Here is a 16,984-nt window from a genome sequence, read left to right as displayed (position 1 = left end):
TGGGTTCATATAAGGCTTTTTTGTGTTGACTTTTTTCCCCCCTGGGTTTTGCTTATTCATGATCTTGACTACAGAACTGTAAAGAGGAAAATGCAAACTTTCATATATTTTTCTTGTAGCTTGTCATCATTATCTTGGCTGTTCTGCTGTGCTTAGCGGGAATCCTGTTTATCACAATGAACTGGCACTACCGCAGAGTGTAAGACCACTTTCCTTTTCTTTTACAACACACACATTGTTAAGCAGTTTCTTTTTATACAATCTAACTTGTCACAATCCTATTACTTGTTGCAGACATGAGAGAAAGCTGAAGGCTGTTGTGGCTGGGTCTTCAGGTATGATACACTTATATATCATTATTATTTGAAGCTTTTGTTAGAATGATAAATATAATAATTCTGTGTTTTTGCTGTTTAGGAAACCCAGGTCTAATGGATATTTTGGACATGCCCAATACAAACAAATACTCCTTTGAAGGGTAGGTTTTTATTACTATCACTAACTACAGAAGGACTGACAGAAGTGTTGGGCAGTTTGATTCATACCATCGTTGCACATTATTGTTTTGTCCTTGGGCAAGACATTTAAACTTTCTTGTCTCCAGTATCTGTGTGCGTTGATAAATGATTTAGTTTTCTCTCCTCACACACTCATGTTTGTGTCATGGTTTGTACAAAGTTAGTCCGGATGAAGACTTGCTGTTTGTTTTAATCAATCACCATCATATTTACAGTTGGTTACAGTGTCTATATTTACATACACACCAAAATGTCATTATTATCAGATTTCTGGGTTCCTAAGAATATTTAAGTGACATGCAAACTACAAAATTCAGTGAGTAATCAAACAATCAGAAAGAGTTCAGATCATTGAGCTGTTTACATGTCATTTCAATAGTCTTATAACTCCAAAAATGTGTTAATAATCAGATTTTGAGCGTGCATGTAATCACAGCCAGTGGTCCCTTTGTTCAGGGCTAACCCGGTTTGGATGGACCCCTTCTGTCGTAACATGGAGCTGGCGGTTCAGGCTGATCACGAGGACGACCTCCCCGAAAACCTGAGTGACATCGCAGACCTGTGGAACAGCCCGGCCCGCACCCATGTGAGTGACAGACTAAACTGCAGCCACAAATTCTTGTAGATACAAACCTAGGACAATAAATATCTTCAGAATGGATTGGATCAGAACTGAATGTGTTTCTATACTTCTATTTTAAGTATTAGATAAATAAATCAACATTTGAAAGAAGACTGGTTTATGTATTAAGATGCACTGTACTGACTTTTTGCAGATGTAGAACCAAAAACATTTTTTTTTTTTTTTTTTTTTTTTTGTGGAGCCCAAAATCACAACAGAAGTCGCCTCGTGGGGCTTCACAAAATTGCCAATTTAACCAACAGAAAATTAGATGATCAAAACATGAAACAGTCATTAGGCAATAAAAGACAGTAACCATTACAAGTAAGAGTATTTTAATGTGTTTTCTCAAGAATTATGAAGCCTGTTGCAGTTTAGTCACACTACAAAGTACAACTTAAACGTGCACTGTGTAACATTTCTGCTAGAGGGTCCACTATCTCCTTGTCTCCATGGAGAAATTATTGCTTTGAGTGAGATGTTGGCATTAATCTTGTCTATCTTGCGAGAGGAATGGTAACCCGCCTCTGTCCATCTCTTGTAATAGTCGTCCTGTTCTCATCTGTTTGGGTCACCGTTTAAAGCCTGGTACTACTGTCCATATTTTCATTCAATATGTTCATTTTTTTTTAGGGTACATTTGGTCGAGAGCCTCAAGCCAAACCTGAAGATGATCGGTATCTGAGAGCGGCCATCCAGGAGTACGACAACATCGCCAAACTGGGACACCTGATGCGGGACGGACCCATCAAGGTGAGGAGCATGTGGATTCTGTCAGAAATTTAATAGATTATTGCTGGAATTATGGTACTTTTTTTTTTTTTTCCCTTTATGTCAATTAATATACATTTTTCAGAGAGCAGTCAAATTAACTCATGTAATTAATCAAGTATTATTTAAAGTGGCAAACAATCATTCTCAATTAACAAGTAAAAATGGATCCTAAAACTCATCAAAACTTCTATTAATTAACAAATAAATGTTAACATTATGATGAAAAGCACGTAGGGTGATATAAGTGTAGATTAAAATAAGATAATGTTGATTTTTTTTTTTTTTATATATATATATATTTTTTTTTTTGTCTGTGTTCAAAATTAACTATAAAATGTATTCATAACATATATACTCCCTGTAACTTTACACAGATAAGTGAAATGTCTGTTTTATCTCACATATTATTGATTCATACCGCTGTCCTCTCAGGGCTCTCTGCTGAAGGTGGTCTTGGACGACTACCTAAGGTTAAAAAAGCTCTTTGCAGCTCGACTGGTCACGAGCTACACAGGACAGGAGGAGAGCTCATCTGTCACTGAGGTGGGCCTAGAGTGGAGCTGCCCCCGTCTGCCCCCTACTGGACACTCTGAGCCATTTATCTTCTGATCCTGTCCTTTTTGATGGGCTTTTTGCTGTTGACACGGTGCATGCCTCTCACTGTCTTTGCTTTTTCTTCTTGATAGGACCAGTTTGTGTGGATTTATTCATGCATGACTGCTGCTTCGGGATGATTCTTTCAATGTTTTGCTCTTGTCCCACTTTTGTATTCTATAACCTACTTTTTTCTCTTTCTCAGGTTTTACATACAAACCTTTTTCCTTGACAAACTGCTTTGCATTTTTAACTACTATTGCACTAGTATGTTCCATCTGCAAATAGAAATAATTTTGTTGTTGTGTTACGTTACATGTGGTTACTTTGTTTTCAAATCTTTATTGCATATTTTGGTAAAACCCTAAGGAAAGGTTCATGACGGGAAGAGTGAAATAAAAATACTACAGTTGTCATAGCGATTCACAATTTAAAACTAAATATTGTATTTATTGGCTGGGGAAAGTCCTCAGATTGTTGCATATAAGTGATAAGAGGAAGCTTAAACCTATGAATAGTTGATTTAAATGTGTGACAGTTGTAGCTCGCAAAGTTGTGTTACAAAGTTGTTGCATTTCTTTTACACTTTTGATATTACTCTCATTTCTCTTTTCCCAATTTCCAGTTTCTAGAATTGCTACTCCCCCCAAACACAAGGCTAACCTACTGAAGTAACTGCATTTATTTCCCTGTCCACAGCTGATCCAAAGCGACCTGGATGACGATGATGACGAGCGGTTGGGCATGGGGGGCGGAGGTCGGGGCACATTACGTTTTAAGCACAAACTGCCGATGGAGCTGAAGGGTCCGGAGGGTGTCCATGTGGTCCATGGCAGCACGGGCACGCTCCTCTCCTCAGACATCAACAGCCTGCCCGAAGACGACCAGAGGGCTTTGGCGCGCTCTCTTGAAGCTCTAAACTCCGATGGGGGGCTGTACTCGGAAAGAAATGCCCGCACCGAGTCGGCAAAATCTACCCCCATGCACCGGCACAAAGATGGGGATGCGCACACACTTTCGGATAGTCCTCTAGAGATCACTGAGTTATGACTAGCCGAGGCCTCGCTGGTTTGAGCTGACATAACCTGTTCGGGTCTTCCCACGCACCCCTCGTTTGCAAATGGGGTCCTGGGACGCCTACAGGAGGAGTGTGTGTAGTCTAGGGACTGCCATCCGCCAGCCAGACTCAGAGCAAGAGACGGGCTGACTACGCACTTCATCAAATGGTCCAACTTTGGATTTTGTGTTAAAGAAAGTTAGTTTGAATTTATGAAAAACGACAGACGGCGCGCTTTTCAACTAAACCAGCAGATGTCATGAAGGTCCAGACAAAGATAAAGCTGGAAATTTGTACATGGCTTCATTTTTTGGGAAGCAAAACCAAGATTTTTTTTTTTTTTTATCATTAAATGGTGCCTCATTCTCATCCATCAAGTCAAATACCTGGACTGCATACACTCAAAGCACACACGAAGATTAAGACCAGCGAATGGCCGTCAATGGGACACACACAAATAATACTAACGTAATAATCTTGTTTTTGGATGCAATCAATGAGGTTATGGACACAAACACCTTTTGAATAAAAAATAAAATGAGAATAAATAAAAACATGGATGGGACTTGCTGAGATAGAAATTTTAGCCAAGAAAATGAATCAATTGACAATTATGACAGACTGTTGGCTGGTTTTACACTGTATATTGCTGGTTTATTACTTGAAAGAGACATTATAGACAGATCTCGGTTAGCCCCTCTATCTTGGCTAACCAATAAAGCATTCTGTTCATGAATAACCAATAGACCAATGGACTTGAATCTTTCATGATGGATTTAATATTGCTGTTGAAAACCCGGAGTAAAGACTTAATAGGTGGAATAAAAATAATAAATGATCCCTTTTTATAGACTTGAAGATGGCGATGTGCCCACAGAGACATTTCACTGCCACCAGAGGGAGTAAAACATTAAATGCTCAAAATGGGCAGTGGTTGCTTTATTTTTTTATTTTATAGAAAAAATAAAAATGTTATGGACTCAAGATATTTTTGAAGAATAATGCTGGCTTACCAAAATAGGTAGGAAATAACACTTTTGGATGTCTGAAGAGTATGTGTATTGTGCTCTGGTGGTGAATGTTTTTGTTTATATGAGGCTGATCCTGTTTTTGAAAAGAGTGGTGTGTTTTTACATTATTTTTTACCTCCACTTTGTAAGTTATTTGTCATTGTCACCAGCCCTGAGATCTATGTTGGGAAATGTTACTGAATGATCTGTGGTAATAAAAGGATTACACAATGGTCTCGAAAATTGGAGTCAACACAACATTTTATCAAAGAAGATTCTGAATCTATCAATGAGAACCCCAGCTTTCTGATATATAAATGCTGCCATCTAGTGGTTACGTATTTTTCCATAGAAAACACTCAATTAGTATCTCACTCCATCCTTTTATTGTTCTCAATGTAACATAGAAAAAAGCAATATTATTTTTCAAAATCTTTCTGGTCAGACTCCCCGAGCTGCACTGCTGCTTGAAGATGTGGTCCCAGTGGGCATCTTCTTCAGTGTCCTATTGAGCTGCATTAGAAAAACACATAAAACATCAGACTGGATGTTGGGCATAATGGCTGCTACTTCCTCCAGATGATCACACATACCTCCTCAAATTTGTGGATCTGTCTGATGAAAAAGTCGCCATAACGACGAGCCACTTTGGTGTCAGCAATGTGGATCATGTCCTGTTGAGATGCAAAATAAAAGATAAGTTTAGTGTCAATTCAAGGCAAATGAAAACTGCCTTGAGCAAAAGATAAGTGACTACAGAATATAACACAATTTAATGATAGTCATTATATGAATGTGTTTACTTTATCAATGTAGAAGTCGACTTCGGAGGCGGACTGGAACTCTCCATCCAGAGCAGAGATGCCGCTGGTCCAAACCAGATTCTTCATCTTGTGTTTGAAAACCAGGAGCTGGATGCGAAACTCCTGTTCAGTCATGTCCAAAAACCCGGCCAGTTTGGCCACAGGCATGGTGGTGTACAGCTTCAGAAAACTGCAGACACATTTGTGATTAAACATTTATAACTAATTCCTTGAGGTGTATGAGAACAGCTCTGAAACATTAGCCGTACCTGCGGATGGTGGAGAGCTGTGCCTGCTGCTGCACCTCCTCTGCAAACACCTTGAGCTGCTGCTGGAAGGGCTCCTTGTGATAGTTTGGGTGAACGTTGTCGTAGTTTGGCACCACAGGAGAGAGGAACTTGGGACAGGCAAAGCTGAACAACTCCTCAAACACCTGCAGGTCTCTGTGGAAGTAAGTGTGGAAGTGTATAGAATTTAAAAAACATGTCAAAATAAAGGCTGCATTTTACTGTATAAAAAGTAATTTGACATCTGTTACCCTTTCTGCATGCGCAGCATCTTGTCCCCATACTTCTCCCTCAGCTGAGTGTGGATGCTCTCGTCAATGCGCATTGGATACATAGTGAGAGCAATGGCCAGAAGCCCATGCATCTGCTCATTCTGCTTGTTTATCTGACGGGGAAATATATAGTGTCATTTAGCTTCTTATTTTAATAGTCTGATAATGTGATTAGTTTAAGAATTATATAGTAATTTATAGTACTTACCATCTCATATTTGTATGTAGACCTCTGGAACATGTTTCTCGTTCTTTGGATGTAGAGGAGGATGTTGGCAAAGACCCGAATGGCGTCTTGGTAACGCCTCATCATCAGGTAAGCAAAGCCCACGTAGTAGTAGGTGGTAATTTGGCACTCAGGCACACGAGAATACATGCTCTGAAAGACCGGAGCAATTTGGTCAGTTTTGGTAAATAGAAAGTCAAAGTTAATGGTGCATATTAATTTACCTTCTTGTTGAGCTCAATATTCTCCAGGACTTTGATGGCCTGATAATAATCACCAAGCAGAGAGTGCAATCTGAGAAGCCCCACCAAACTGAAGTATCCCAACATTTTATACAGAGAGTGACGTCCATATTCCCCAGCCACGCTCTCTGGGTCACCTGCAACACATTTCCAACATTAATACAACAAATCCAATCATTTCATTGATAGCAGAAGTTAGATACCCCTTGTAAGAATGAGGACGACTATTTTGTTTATTTTACACAGCGTAAACATAATTGTACCTCCACTGGTGTAAACCTCGAGCTGGCGATTAATGTTGCTTTTGTCAACAAGGGAGTGCAGCACATTGAGGACGCTGTGGACGTTCCAGATCTTTGGGTTGCTCCTGAGAAACTCAATCTCCTCCTCAGACTTCTTTGCCGTTTTACAGCGATACTGACTGAAGGACTGGAACTGAACAACAAAACAACAATTTTGTTTCCCCAAATTGTATTACATAAGTTACATTCAAGTAACTCACTCAACATTATTTGTAAGTACATTTAATAATTATTTAACCACACGCATGAAATTAGATCAAATTACCTGATAGATGAACTCATCAATGATGTCCCACAGCCACTGATTCGGAAGCTCCAGGGGAGCAGGGCCATCGGCATCTGTTAATTATTATTAATAATGATACAATTTCCTTTATCTTACCTAACAATTTAAATAAAGCTAAGTCTTTTCAAGAGAAATACTTACTGAGAATGTAGTTGAAGAGATTGCAATAGTTGTAGTATGATTCAAACCTCTGGTCTAAGGTAGGGCCACCCTAATAAGACAGAAAACAATATGTGTGGGGGGAAAAAAAAAAAAAAAAACACCAGGATGACTGATTACTAATGAGTGAAATTAAACCATTACTTACGCTGACTTTAGCATAGATGTGTCTGTAGTACAATTCCTTGTAGAGGATGAGGAACACGGCATCTGCAGAAAGTGATCAATTTAGAGTCAGGTTATAAATGTAATAGTTTGTATGTCATTATATAAAAGAAGACGCATGAACCCACCATTGCCAACAAGAGATGCAATAGCCTCTGCTTCTGGCCAGGGAGATGTCTTGAAGAAACGATCTGTCAACTTATTCCAGCTGAAAAAAGATGAATAAAGACGTCAAAATCACAACACACATTTAGAAACACTTGTGAATGTCTGAGCAGTGCACCTGTTCTCATAGACATCTTGAATCTCGTAGATCTTTTGCTCGATGCTTTCGCTGGACACTCTGTTCGACTGCAGCTCATAAACCTTCTGATCGATCAGGTCCGAGATGGTTTTATGGAAATACTGCAGGAAGTTTTTGATCACTTCTGGGATAACGTGATAGGTCTGCTGCTCGTACTGCCTCTCATACGCCAGGTCTGCTTTGGGGTCGCCTGGAAAAACAGACAAGTTTGGAGTAAACAATGAGATACACAATAGCTTTACAACTGCAAATAAGACACATGGCGCAATACTAACCTGTGTGCAGGTCGTAGTCATTGGGATAGGCATAGGGATCGTACTGGAGGAGAAAGAAACATCTGTCACTCATTGTTTATCACAACACTGCCCTAGCATCACCACCTTTACGTGTTCAGGTTGGATAATACCACACATGTAGCTTCACGTTTAGATTTAAATAACAGTTTTTATTATTAATAGATTTCTAACAATTCAATAAGTGATCATGTAGTATAGAGGCACTTCAGTATTATGGTATTGGATGCTACACGCTACACCCGCTAGCTCCTGTTTGATATTGATGCAAATGGCTTGACAACTAACATTTTACGCAGAGATTTACGCAGAGGGAGAAAGAGTATGCTCACCTCCTCCTCGTCGTGATAAGACATTTTGTAGTAATATATCCAGGAGCGGCACAGAGCAGTGAAAAGAGTGAATGTGCTAAGCTGGCTAGCGCCGCTAAACCACGCAGCTCTCGCCGGGACCGAAGAGGAAGCGGAAAACGGAGCGTGTGACGTAACGTTCGAACGCCAGTAGAGCAACGCATTGTGGGAAATGTAGTAAATTGAGCAATTCGAGCATAGCATCTTGAGCCAGCGTGCTCGCAAATGCCACAAACCTAAAGCATAGTTAAAGTCACGGACGGTAAGCTGCCTTTAATATACAAAAGTTTTGATTCAGTTTACGCTGTTGTATGAAGTATTAAGAATGCAATACAATGAAAAATGACAGCTTTTGAAGTTGACTCGTTGAGAAGTAAAACTGAACTTGTATTTGATGTAGTTACGCATGAGTGCCGTTTGATGGCGTTAGAGTCTCTTGATCATACTAGTCAACAGCATGTATAGTGTTCGTGTTATTTCACAGCATCCAAGTCCTACAGTATTTAAACCAAATTTGCAACCTCCACATTTGTAACTTGCTCGACTAGGGAAAGCCTGTATCGTAGCTTGCATAACACCATGTTTTGACGTTAGATACCATATATATTGACGTTTATTTACCACATTGGATTTATGAAAGAGTTCTTGTCTAGTCATTAAAAGTGCATATATCTTGTTGACAGTGAATGTTCAGCCATGCGCTGTGAGAATTTCTGGCAGGCCCTCCCTGTAGACGGCTCTATCCCTCCTCTGTCTGCCAGCGCAGCCCCATCACAGCGGCTCTTGAAAAGGGATCACTTGTTGTGGTTTTGGAAGCACAGAAAAAAAGAGGTGAAAGAAAAGAATACCTGACGTGTTTGGCTCAGCTACCAGCAGCAGCCGGAGTCACCTACCTCCCCACCTACAGACTGGAAACTGCCTGCATCCGATAAGGGATCATATCTAGCGCACAGAATACAAGTGTGGAGGGGGTGTGGAGCAGAGCTGGAGAGAGCGAGAAGACACATCGAGGGAGGGGAAAAGGTCAGGGACACGGGGGGGTTTATCGCGCTGCCAGAAATAAGGAGAGTGTCTACACAAACGCAGTGGCAGTCCAAACCGCGCAGACGAGACTGAATAAACCCACACGCCCGTCACCACCATAACGAGAACTCCTGTGGACTACTGTGGATTATACACATTTACAACCACCCAAAGACACATATTCAGACTGTCCGGACTGAAGACTGAGAAGTTTGACCCGTGCGTAATTTGGAGAAAGTACATTGCCACACTGCATCAGGATGCGCGCCTGTCCTCTGCTTGTCTTGTTCAGTTTGGTGTGCGCTGGAAGCTCTCAGAAGTTCTCAGCCCTCACGGTAGGAATAACTACACATCATCCACATGTTTCTAAATTACGTAAACGCTGGAATTGGAGTAGTGAAATTGGAGTAGAACGTATGCGTAAAGTTGTTTATGACTTAATACAAATGCATAAACATAAAAATCGATAAACAAGGACAAATACATCTTATGTTGCGCGTAATTTATCCAGGTATAGTTACCATTTATGATAAAAACGTGTAGTTTGTGTGAACTTGGAACTTGTTTGCAACTCCATGGTATTGGTATTCTTGACTGTCTTTTCCTTCCTTCCATCTCTAAACATCAATTTTACATCTTCAACCTGCCAGTCGAAGCCCTTCATGATTTTGCTTAATAACAGTTACAAATTAAATGTAAACTTTTCACTATAAAGTCCATGTTTTGAGGAAGATATAGCCATAACTTCCCTGGCATTATCACGTGCGGGTAGCAGCGTTAACGCATCAGTAATAGTAATATAGAGGAATGTGCGCTGTCACAGGCTTCCCCTCATGATTTAGAAGCTGCTCCTTTTGCACCGTTATTTATGGCGAGACTGAAAATGCCTTAATATCCAATTGGAAACAAATGGCCAAAAGTTGTTAACCCGCAGGTGAGGGGTCGGAGAAGCTTGCTCGCTGACAGCGCTGTGCAGTTGTGGAATGTGGGTGGAATACGCCGTGCACCGCGCAGTTGCACCATGAATTTTAACAATGATGTAGACGGTGCGCGAGAGAGAGAGGGAGGGAGAGAGAGAAAGAGGCGAGCCACGGTTCAGCGAGTTGACAGTAGCGCTTTATATGGGTGTCAAAAGTCTCCACATTCATTTTAATGTAGAGTCTTGGCTATCATGCAACACGCTATATAATTTCAGTTTATGGCCACTTTTACTGCACGGCAATCTATCTATTTTCTATTGCAGTTGTTTGATTGACACAAGGGAGGTTTTTGCTGGCTCTGTGCAATATTTGGTGCATATTTGAGGTCAAAGAAGTACTTAAATCTATGGGACATTAGCCCAGGTTATTCATGAGGCTGATTTTTTCCACAGGTTTTGGAAATATGAAATAATAATGAAAGAACATTGGCCGCCTCTGTCCTAACCTGTATAAAGCCATTTTGTGCCCTACTCTCAGTACTTCACGAGTGCACCTGCTTGGTTGTCACAGCACTTTTCTAACAAGAAGTACTTCGGTTTTCTGAGATTGAGGTAGCGGCCTTGTTAAACCCATTCACTTTCTTCTCCATTGCACCATGCTGAAACTAATGATCCCCCTTTGCATCCTTGTATCCTAAGTAGGAAACTCCAGCAAAGGCGATTTAACACTCTCCCAGCTGGGCCCCTATATTGACCCTCTCTGGGTGTTGGAAATAAGGGCCCTCCGTTCCCAAAAGGCCCTTATCGTCCGTTCAATATGCTCTCTGCTGGAGTCTAGCCTCCTCTGTACCCAATTCAAAACCACAATTCTGCAGCACCAGAGGGAGGTAATAGGATTTGATTGTATGCTGCTTGGTTTTGGAAAAAAGGAAAGGAAAAAAAAATGCTCTAGCCTTACCCATTCATCAATTGTTTCTCTTGCCACCTTCTTGTATTATTTTAGCATCTGCAAACTGCATCTTTTGAGCAAAATTTGAATGATATGGAAGGGTGGGCATGCTTTTAAAATCAAATGGCATTTTTTTTTTTGAAAATTATTGCATTTGTGATCAGAGTTGCAATATACAGAATGAATAAAAAGCAGAATTATGTTAAAAGTGCACATTTTTAACATTGCTAAAGCATTAATGTTTCAAAGAACTTATAAATATGGCAGTCTCATGAAATTCAGAACATGTTTGTAGAAGTCTGAACCTACAGATACACCAAAGATTTGCAGAGGACTTTCTATTTTCCTAAGAATAATTGCACCAACTCAAACTGCAACTGTGATTTCGATTCAGCTCTAGACCTATATATATTTTAAGTCCTGAAGGAGAACCAAGAAGCAAAGAGGAAGTTGCAGGACCTCAGCAAATGATGCATTTGTGAATATGTGTTGAGTCTTGTAGCAGTTGTCTTTTATGATGAATCGTGGTGGAAGCTGGTGCCCTGTGTGCAGCTGAGGAGGCTCATCCATCATTGGGACGGTGGAGTTACTGCGTGGGGCAGAGCTGATGGGACAGAGGAGGAGTGAGACATCAGGGGAGTGTCAGGACTGGAGCATCCATCAACACAGGACAAACACACATCTGCAGAGCATGTCCGCAGCTCTGTACGGGACATGTCTTCATTGAACCCGGACATGATTCAGTACAGACAGGGAGGTGACTTTAAAAGATACTGTATCAATATTGAACAAAAGTTAGATCATTTCTAAATAGTAGAATGACTCATATCTGAACTAGAACTACTTAATTCTTTGTCAATAGTACTCTTGTATTGTAACTGAGATATCAAAGTTTGTGGAAAAAACACAATCGCTCTTCTTCACTTATTTAAAATAGTTTTCATTAGGGCTGGGTATCATTAAGAAGTTGCTGATATGATACATATCTCGATACACAGACCACGATACAATACATATCTCAATACATAAGCCACGATACTATACATATCTCGATACATAGGCCACGATACGATACGATACATATCTCGATACATAGGCCACGATACGATACGATACATATCTCGATACATAGGCCGCGATACAATACATATCTTGATACAGTGCACTTTCAATTCGATACGATATATTTCAAATCGATTCGGTTCAATAAAAATAATGGCTAAATCTGTGATAAAAGTCTTTGTTAAACCACTTCTTGTGCACAGTGAATATGAAACACAAACATTTTAATCATCAAAACAGTGAAAATGTACACTGAATGAAACACTAAACAAGTTTCCTTCCTCTAAACATACAACAAAACTGTAGCGCTGTAACAAAATAAATGAATAAAACATACCAAAAAATACTCTTGGTGATATATCGATACAGCAGTCCATGATATCGATACTGTATCATCACATTAAACGATATGATATAACAATATTTTGATATTTTTGCATACCCCTAGTTTTCATACTTTTTTTTTTAGTTTTGCTTTTTCTGTGCATCTGTTTGTAACATTTGTGTCAGGGCAAAGATAGACTATGTAGAGTTAATGATATTGGTTTTATAACAATGGCACATGCTTTGCTTGATCAAATAAACATCTGGTGGAGTAGGTCCCGAGTGCATTAACAGTGAATGATGGGAGAAGACAGTTGTGGGTTGTGTTTGAAACTTTGAATCTTGGATCGTGTGAGTTTTCAAAATCAGGTCAGGTCCATATAATTACCTCATTGATACAGTTTACCTTATTTGCACGTTTTACAGAAAACTTAATCTAATTTCTGCAAGAGATACTACAATTTTGGTGATTTTGTCATTATTCAGTTCTGTTTAAGGCAGATCCAAGCTCTTTTATCAACATTAAATCAAAAATATTACTGTAATATAACCTTTTTGGCATATCAGTCACTCCTAATATTTACTTTTATCTTTATCTCACTTGATGTACTGTTTCTGCGTGGGGTCTTTGTCTTTTGCTTTGGCCTTTGATAAAATCCTTACATGTGAATCTGTGTGGTTCCTGTTATTTGATTGGTCCTCTATGTCAGACTATAGCGGCTCTTGGCAGTCTGTAATGTGATTTTCAGTTCACATGTCTCTGGACACTGAGCTGCTGAATGACTCAGTTTGGGCTGTCACTGGGCTGGCACACCGGATCACACGGATAGTCCGGGGACATTGTGAGATTTGGGTGGTCAACGTTTTCACCCCATCCCAGCTCAACTGGATTTCCACAGATTGGCTTTGCGGTAGACATCAGCCAAATAAGCTTGTCACGCCAGCTGAACTTGTGGCAAAGTGAGACGAGAGGAGGGTGAGAGGAGGTCAGGCTGCTCTGGATGCCCTAACGGGGTGGGAGAATGGAGGGAGAGTCGATGGGGAGTGTCATTCAGAACCACAGGGACCAGAGAATAGAAAACTTGGGCTGTGACTATTAGTTGAAAAATCCCTATTGCCATTATATTTTGATAATTGCAAACGCTATGGCCAAAAGAAAACAGCATTATAGATTAAAAATGTCAAAATTTCTATTCTTTTTTAAATATTCTCGATCTAGAAGTCTTCATTCATCATATTTCTTTTTTAAAATGTGTCTCAAAGTACACAGAAATAATCAGTGACCTTAGTCAACTACTAAATCTGAATCGTTAGCTGCAGCTTTACATGGTCCAGACAATATAAGAAATCCACCACAGGGACAAGGAGGGGCACTTGACCTGGGTTCACAGACTGTTTTACACCAATACAAAGACTCCCCTCTCTGTGTGCTTAGTATTGCTTATTCAGACATCTCCCCTCCCATGTGCAGGTGCAGGAGCCAGATTCGGTGTAGATTTTTCAGACTGTAAATTACAATCGAGTATTTTCTTTCTGCCATTATCTGAAACGTTTGGAACTGATTACATAAAAGTTTTAGGCAATCACAATTTAATGTTAACAATGAAAGTTCTCTTATTTTATAAACAAAATAAGTGTGAGGTGGTTTTATTATATATTCTTACTTGTCCACAGTGGGGTCATTATAGCAAGTTTGCATCAGATGCACTTTCAAGCATAACTTTCTCTATTTATCCAGGTTTGGTGTTACTGTTGATTGACTTGAATATTGTACATATTGTTTTATAGAAGTGCTTTGAACTTCGGAACTAGACCCAAGAGCAAATAAGTTTGCTTGATTGTGCAAAAAACATATTCCAATAACTAGTATTTGAACATCTGTCACAACCTACAGAAAGCTCCAGCCCAGTTTTGTAATATTAGGGTACTAAATCAATCAATCAATTAATCAACTGATCAATTAATTAAGCAATTAAATTAGTTGATTGCACAGTCTTGAATAGGGGTGTGCAATTTTAAAATATCAATATATGGTATTGTTTAATAATACAGTATCAATATTGAGAGCTGCTGTATCAATATATCATCAAGAGTATTTTTTGGTATATTTTACAAAATTATTTTGTTAGAGCGCCACAGTTTTGTTGCTAGTTCAGAGGAAGAAAACTCGTTTATGCGACACATTTGGCATTTTCACTGTTTTAAGGATTAATATGTTTGTGTTTCTTATGAACTTTTTAGAAGAATTGGTTTAACAAAGAGTTTTAGTATCACAGTCATGATTTAGCCTTTATTTTTTATTAAACTGTATGAAATCGATTTGAAATGTATCGAATCAAATCGAAAGTGCACTGTATTGAGATATATAGTATCGTGGCCTATGTATCAAGGTATGCATCGTATCGACAACTTCTTAATGATACCCAGGCCAAGTACTTTTGGTAACTAGTCGTTTTAGTCTAATTTTTTTTTCAATCTTCTATATGTTTGACTTAAAGCAGTAATAGATGTAGCAGTAGTAGTAGAAGTAGTAGTAGTAGTAGTAGTAGTAGTAGTAGCTGTTTGTTTTGCACAGCATCTGCCTCAGTGATAGCTTCGTTTAACCTTGCTGCCAAAAACTTTTATTTATAGTTTTTCCTAAAGGGCAAATATATCCATATTCATATTTGTGCCTCACAGCTGGAGGATTCTTTCTCGTCCCTGTGCTTTGGAAATCCCTTTAGTCCACACTTGGGAAGATTTGATCACTTTTCACCGGGGGTGAAACTAGTTCACATGTTTTCAAATCTTCATTTGTGTCTTTGTAAATATCCCTAAGTTCTTGTGTAGTTGTTGAATGGGCCTATCCTGCGTGAGGATTTATGAGTGCGGTTGACAGAGTGGGTTGGGTTCTTCTCTTCTTCCAGGTGCACAGGCCCAGGGCAGCTCCAACTCATCTCCTGCTTCAGAAATCCTCTCTCACTTCATTTGTAACATGTCAGACACAACAAATTTATATGTCACATGATCACGCCCTTTTAATGGTTAGAGCTTTTTTCTTTCTTTTGATTAGCTGAAGATTTATATCAAGCTGCTTTGAGGTGTAGATCTGAAAGTGTGCTCTCAGTGTGTGGTGGGAATTTGTGCATTTCTCACAAATTATTTATAACTAAGAACATGTTTGCGTAGCCTTCACTCATCCAGGTAGTTTTCATTACAAAGGACGATTGAATTATGTGAACAGATCAGAACATAGTAGGTAAGTTCAATAGACTTAATAACTAACAAATTATACTCCTGACTGTAAACTACTAGGGTGTGTTAGTTTCAGTGTAGTTAGATCCTCCCTTATAAACATATATACACTTAAAATCTTTTATCCAGTTGACAGAATGCAATATTTACTTACTAAAAATTATTTTCAGTTATGTTGCTGGAGCTGGAGTCAGTATTTTCTTTATGCCTGACCCAAGCCTGGTAGTGATATCAGTCCACTGCAACCACCACATGGACAGTGCACTTTTTCTAGCTCAATGCACAAAAATTGTTTCATTAAATTCATAAAATATAAATTAAAATTGAGGGAGGGTCAGGGAAATCATTACATTTTGGAGATATGTTTGGAGCTTTTTATTCTAGGTCTAGTCTGGTCATATGGTTTGGAGCAAAGTTCAGACTTTAAATAAATAAATATATATGTATTAAAAGTTTGTCTTTAATGTTTATGATATCGACATTGAAATCCATTTTTATTTGTGTTTAAAAAAGTAATCACTTACAATCACATGCCATATTGCCCAGCCCTAGTTTAACCTCAAAATATCATCTCTCGCTTGCTTTCATTTGTAGATATTGTACTAAAGAAACATATCTGAAAGTAATACCTACCAAACTTGTATCAACTCGTGAAGTGCATTTTTTTATTCTTATTATTCTTCTACAGAAATGTGAATAATAGGAAAACCCAATACTCTGCTGACATGTTTGTATTCAGCCTTGTCATTCACTGTGTCTTCATTCATTGTAGCAGTCACAGCTTGTTGGCCACCGCCGCACCGCCCCATTGTGTGGTCTGTGGAGGGTTCGCTCACAAAGGTGGCATTGACTCTGGTGATCCGAGCCCGGGCCGGTCCTTGTTTCCCTTTTCATGGCTCAGTAAAACATCCTCACAGTGAACACAGAATACTGCACAGGTGTTAGCGCACAAAAGACAAGGAAGTGTCAGTCAACTCCGGGCTTTTTCAACACAGCTGCACTCCACTGCCACTCTCACTACACAACTATTACTACTACTGCATCTACTGCTACTACAGCTGCTACAACTTACAACTACTGGTGCTTTTTTCACTGTAATACCATGGTTAAAGTTAGGGTATCTTCAGCTCTTTTACCTATTGTGTCTGTTTGGGTTGATGGGGGAAATCCTAGAGCTCAGATTACACATGGAGTAACATTCAAACCCTG

General features: G+C 39.3%; 3 protein-coding genes across 3 annotated transcripts in view; 2 read left to right on the top strand and 1 right to left on the bottom strand.

The window, feature by feature from the left end:
- The window catches only part of cdh23 (cadherin-related 23), a 328,046-nt gene extending 323,287 nt beyond the window's left edge, over window positions 1-4,759 (top strand). Inside the window, exons 64-70 of the mRNA XM_055162881.1 lie at window positions 120-199; window positions 295-335; window positions 418-478; window positions 975-1,104; window positions 1,774-1,893; window positions 2,347-2,457; window positions 3,208-4,759. Of these exons, the coding sequence (XP_055018856.1) occupies window positions 120-199; window positions 295-335; window positions 418-478; window positions 975-1,104; window positions 1,774-1,893; window positions 2,347-2,457; window positions 3,208-3,558 (894 nt within the window). The 3' untranslated portion in view covers window positions 3,559-4,759. The remainder of the gene's footprint in view (window positions 1-119; window positions 200-294; window positions 336-417; window positions 479-974; window positions 1,105-1,773; window positions 1,894-2,346; window positions 2,458-3,207) is intronic.
- A 179-nt stretch (window positions 4,760-4,938) lies between these two features.
- eif3s6ip (eukaryotic translation initiation factor 3, subunit 6 interacting protein) lies at window positions 4,939-8,404 on the bottom strand. The gene is made up of 15 exons (XM_020933537.2): window positions 8,247-8,404; window positions 7,897-7,939; window positions 7,601-7,811; window positions 7,446-7,525; window positions 7,301-7,362; window positions 7,135-7,204; window positions 6,973-7,046; window positions 6,669-6,840; window positions 6,388-6,542; window positions 6,146-6,316; window positions 5,917-6,050; window positions 5,648-5,821; window positions 5,379-5,568; window positions 5,169-5,249; window positions 4,939-5,088 (listed from the first exon to the last, which is right to left on the bottom strand). Exons 1-15 carry the CDS (start codon window positions 8,268-8,270, stop codon window positions 5,017-5,019), a joined length of 1,713 nt encoding a protein of 570 aa, XP_020789196.1. The 5' UTR covers window positions 8,271-8,404; the 3' UTR covers window positions 4,939-5,016.
- Window positions 8,405-9,249: 845 nt separating this feature from the next.
- smoc2 (SPARC related modular calcium binding 2) overlaps window positions 9,250-16,984 on the top strand; it is a 51,848-nt gene continuing 44,113 nt past the window's right edge. Inside the window, exon 1 of the mRNA XM_055162735.1 lies at window positions 9,250-9,622. Coding sequence (XP_055018710.1) covers window positions 9,548-9,622 — 75 coding nt within the window. The 5' untranslated portion in view covers window positions 9,250-9,547. The remainder of the gene's footprint in view (window positions 9,623-16,984) is intronic.

The sequence above is a fragment of the Boleophthalmus pectinirostris genome, unplaced genomic scaffold (assembly GCF_026225935.1).
Source record: "Boleophthalmus pectinirostris isolate CB_2022bp ecotype Guang Dong unplaced genomic scaffold, ASM2622593v1 HiC_scaffold_5, whole genome shotgun sequence".
NCBI lineage: Eukaryota > Metazoa > Chordata > Actinopteri > Gobiiformes > Gobiidae > Boleophthalmus > Boleophthalmus pectinirostris.
The sequence above is the reverse complement of the archived record's forward strand: the minus strand, read 5'-3'. Positions and strand labels throughout refer to the sequence as shown.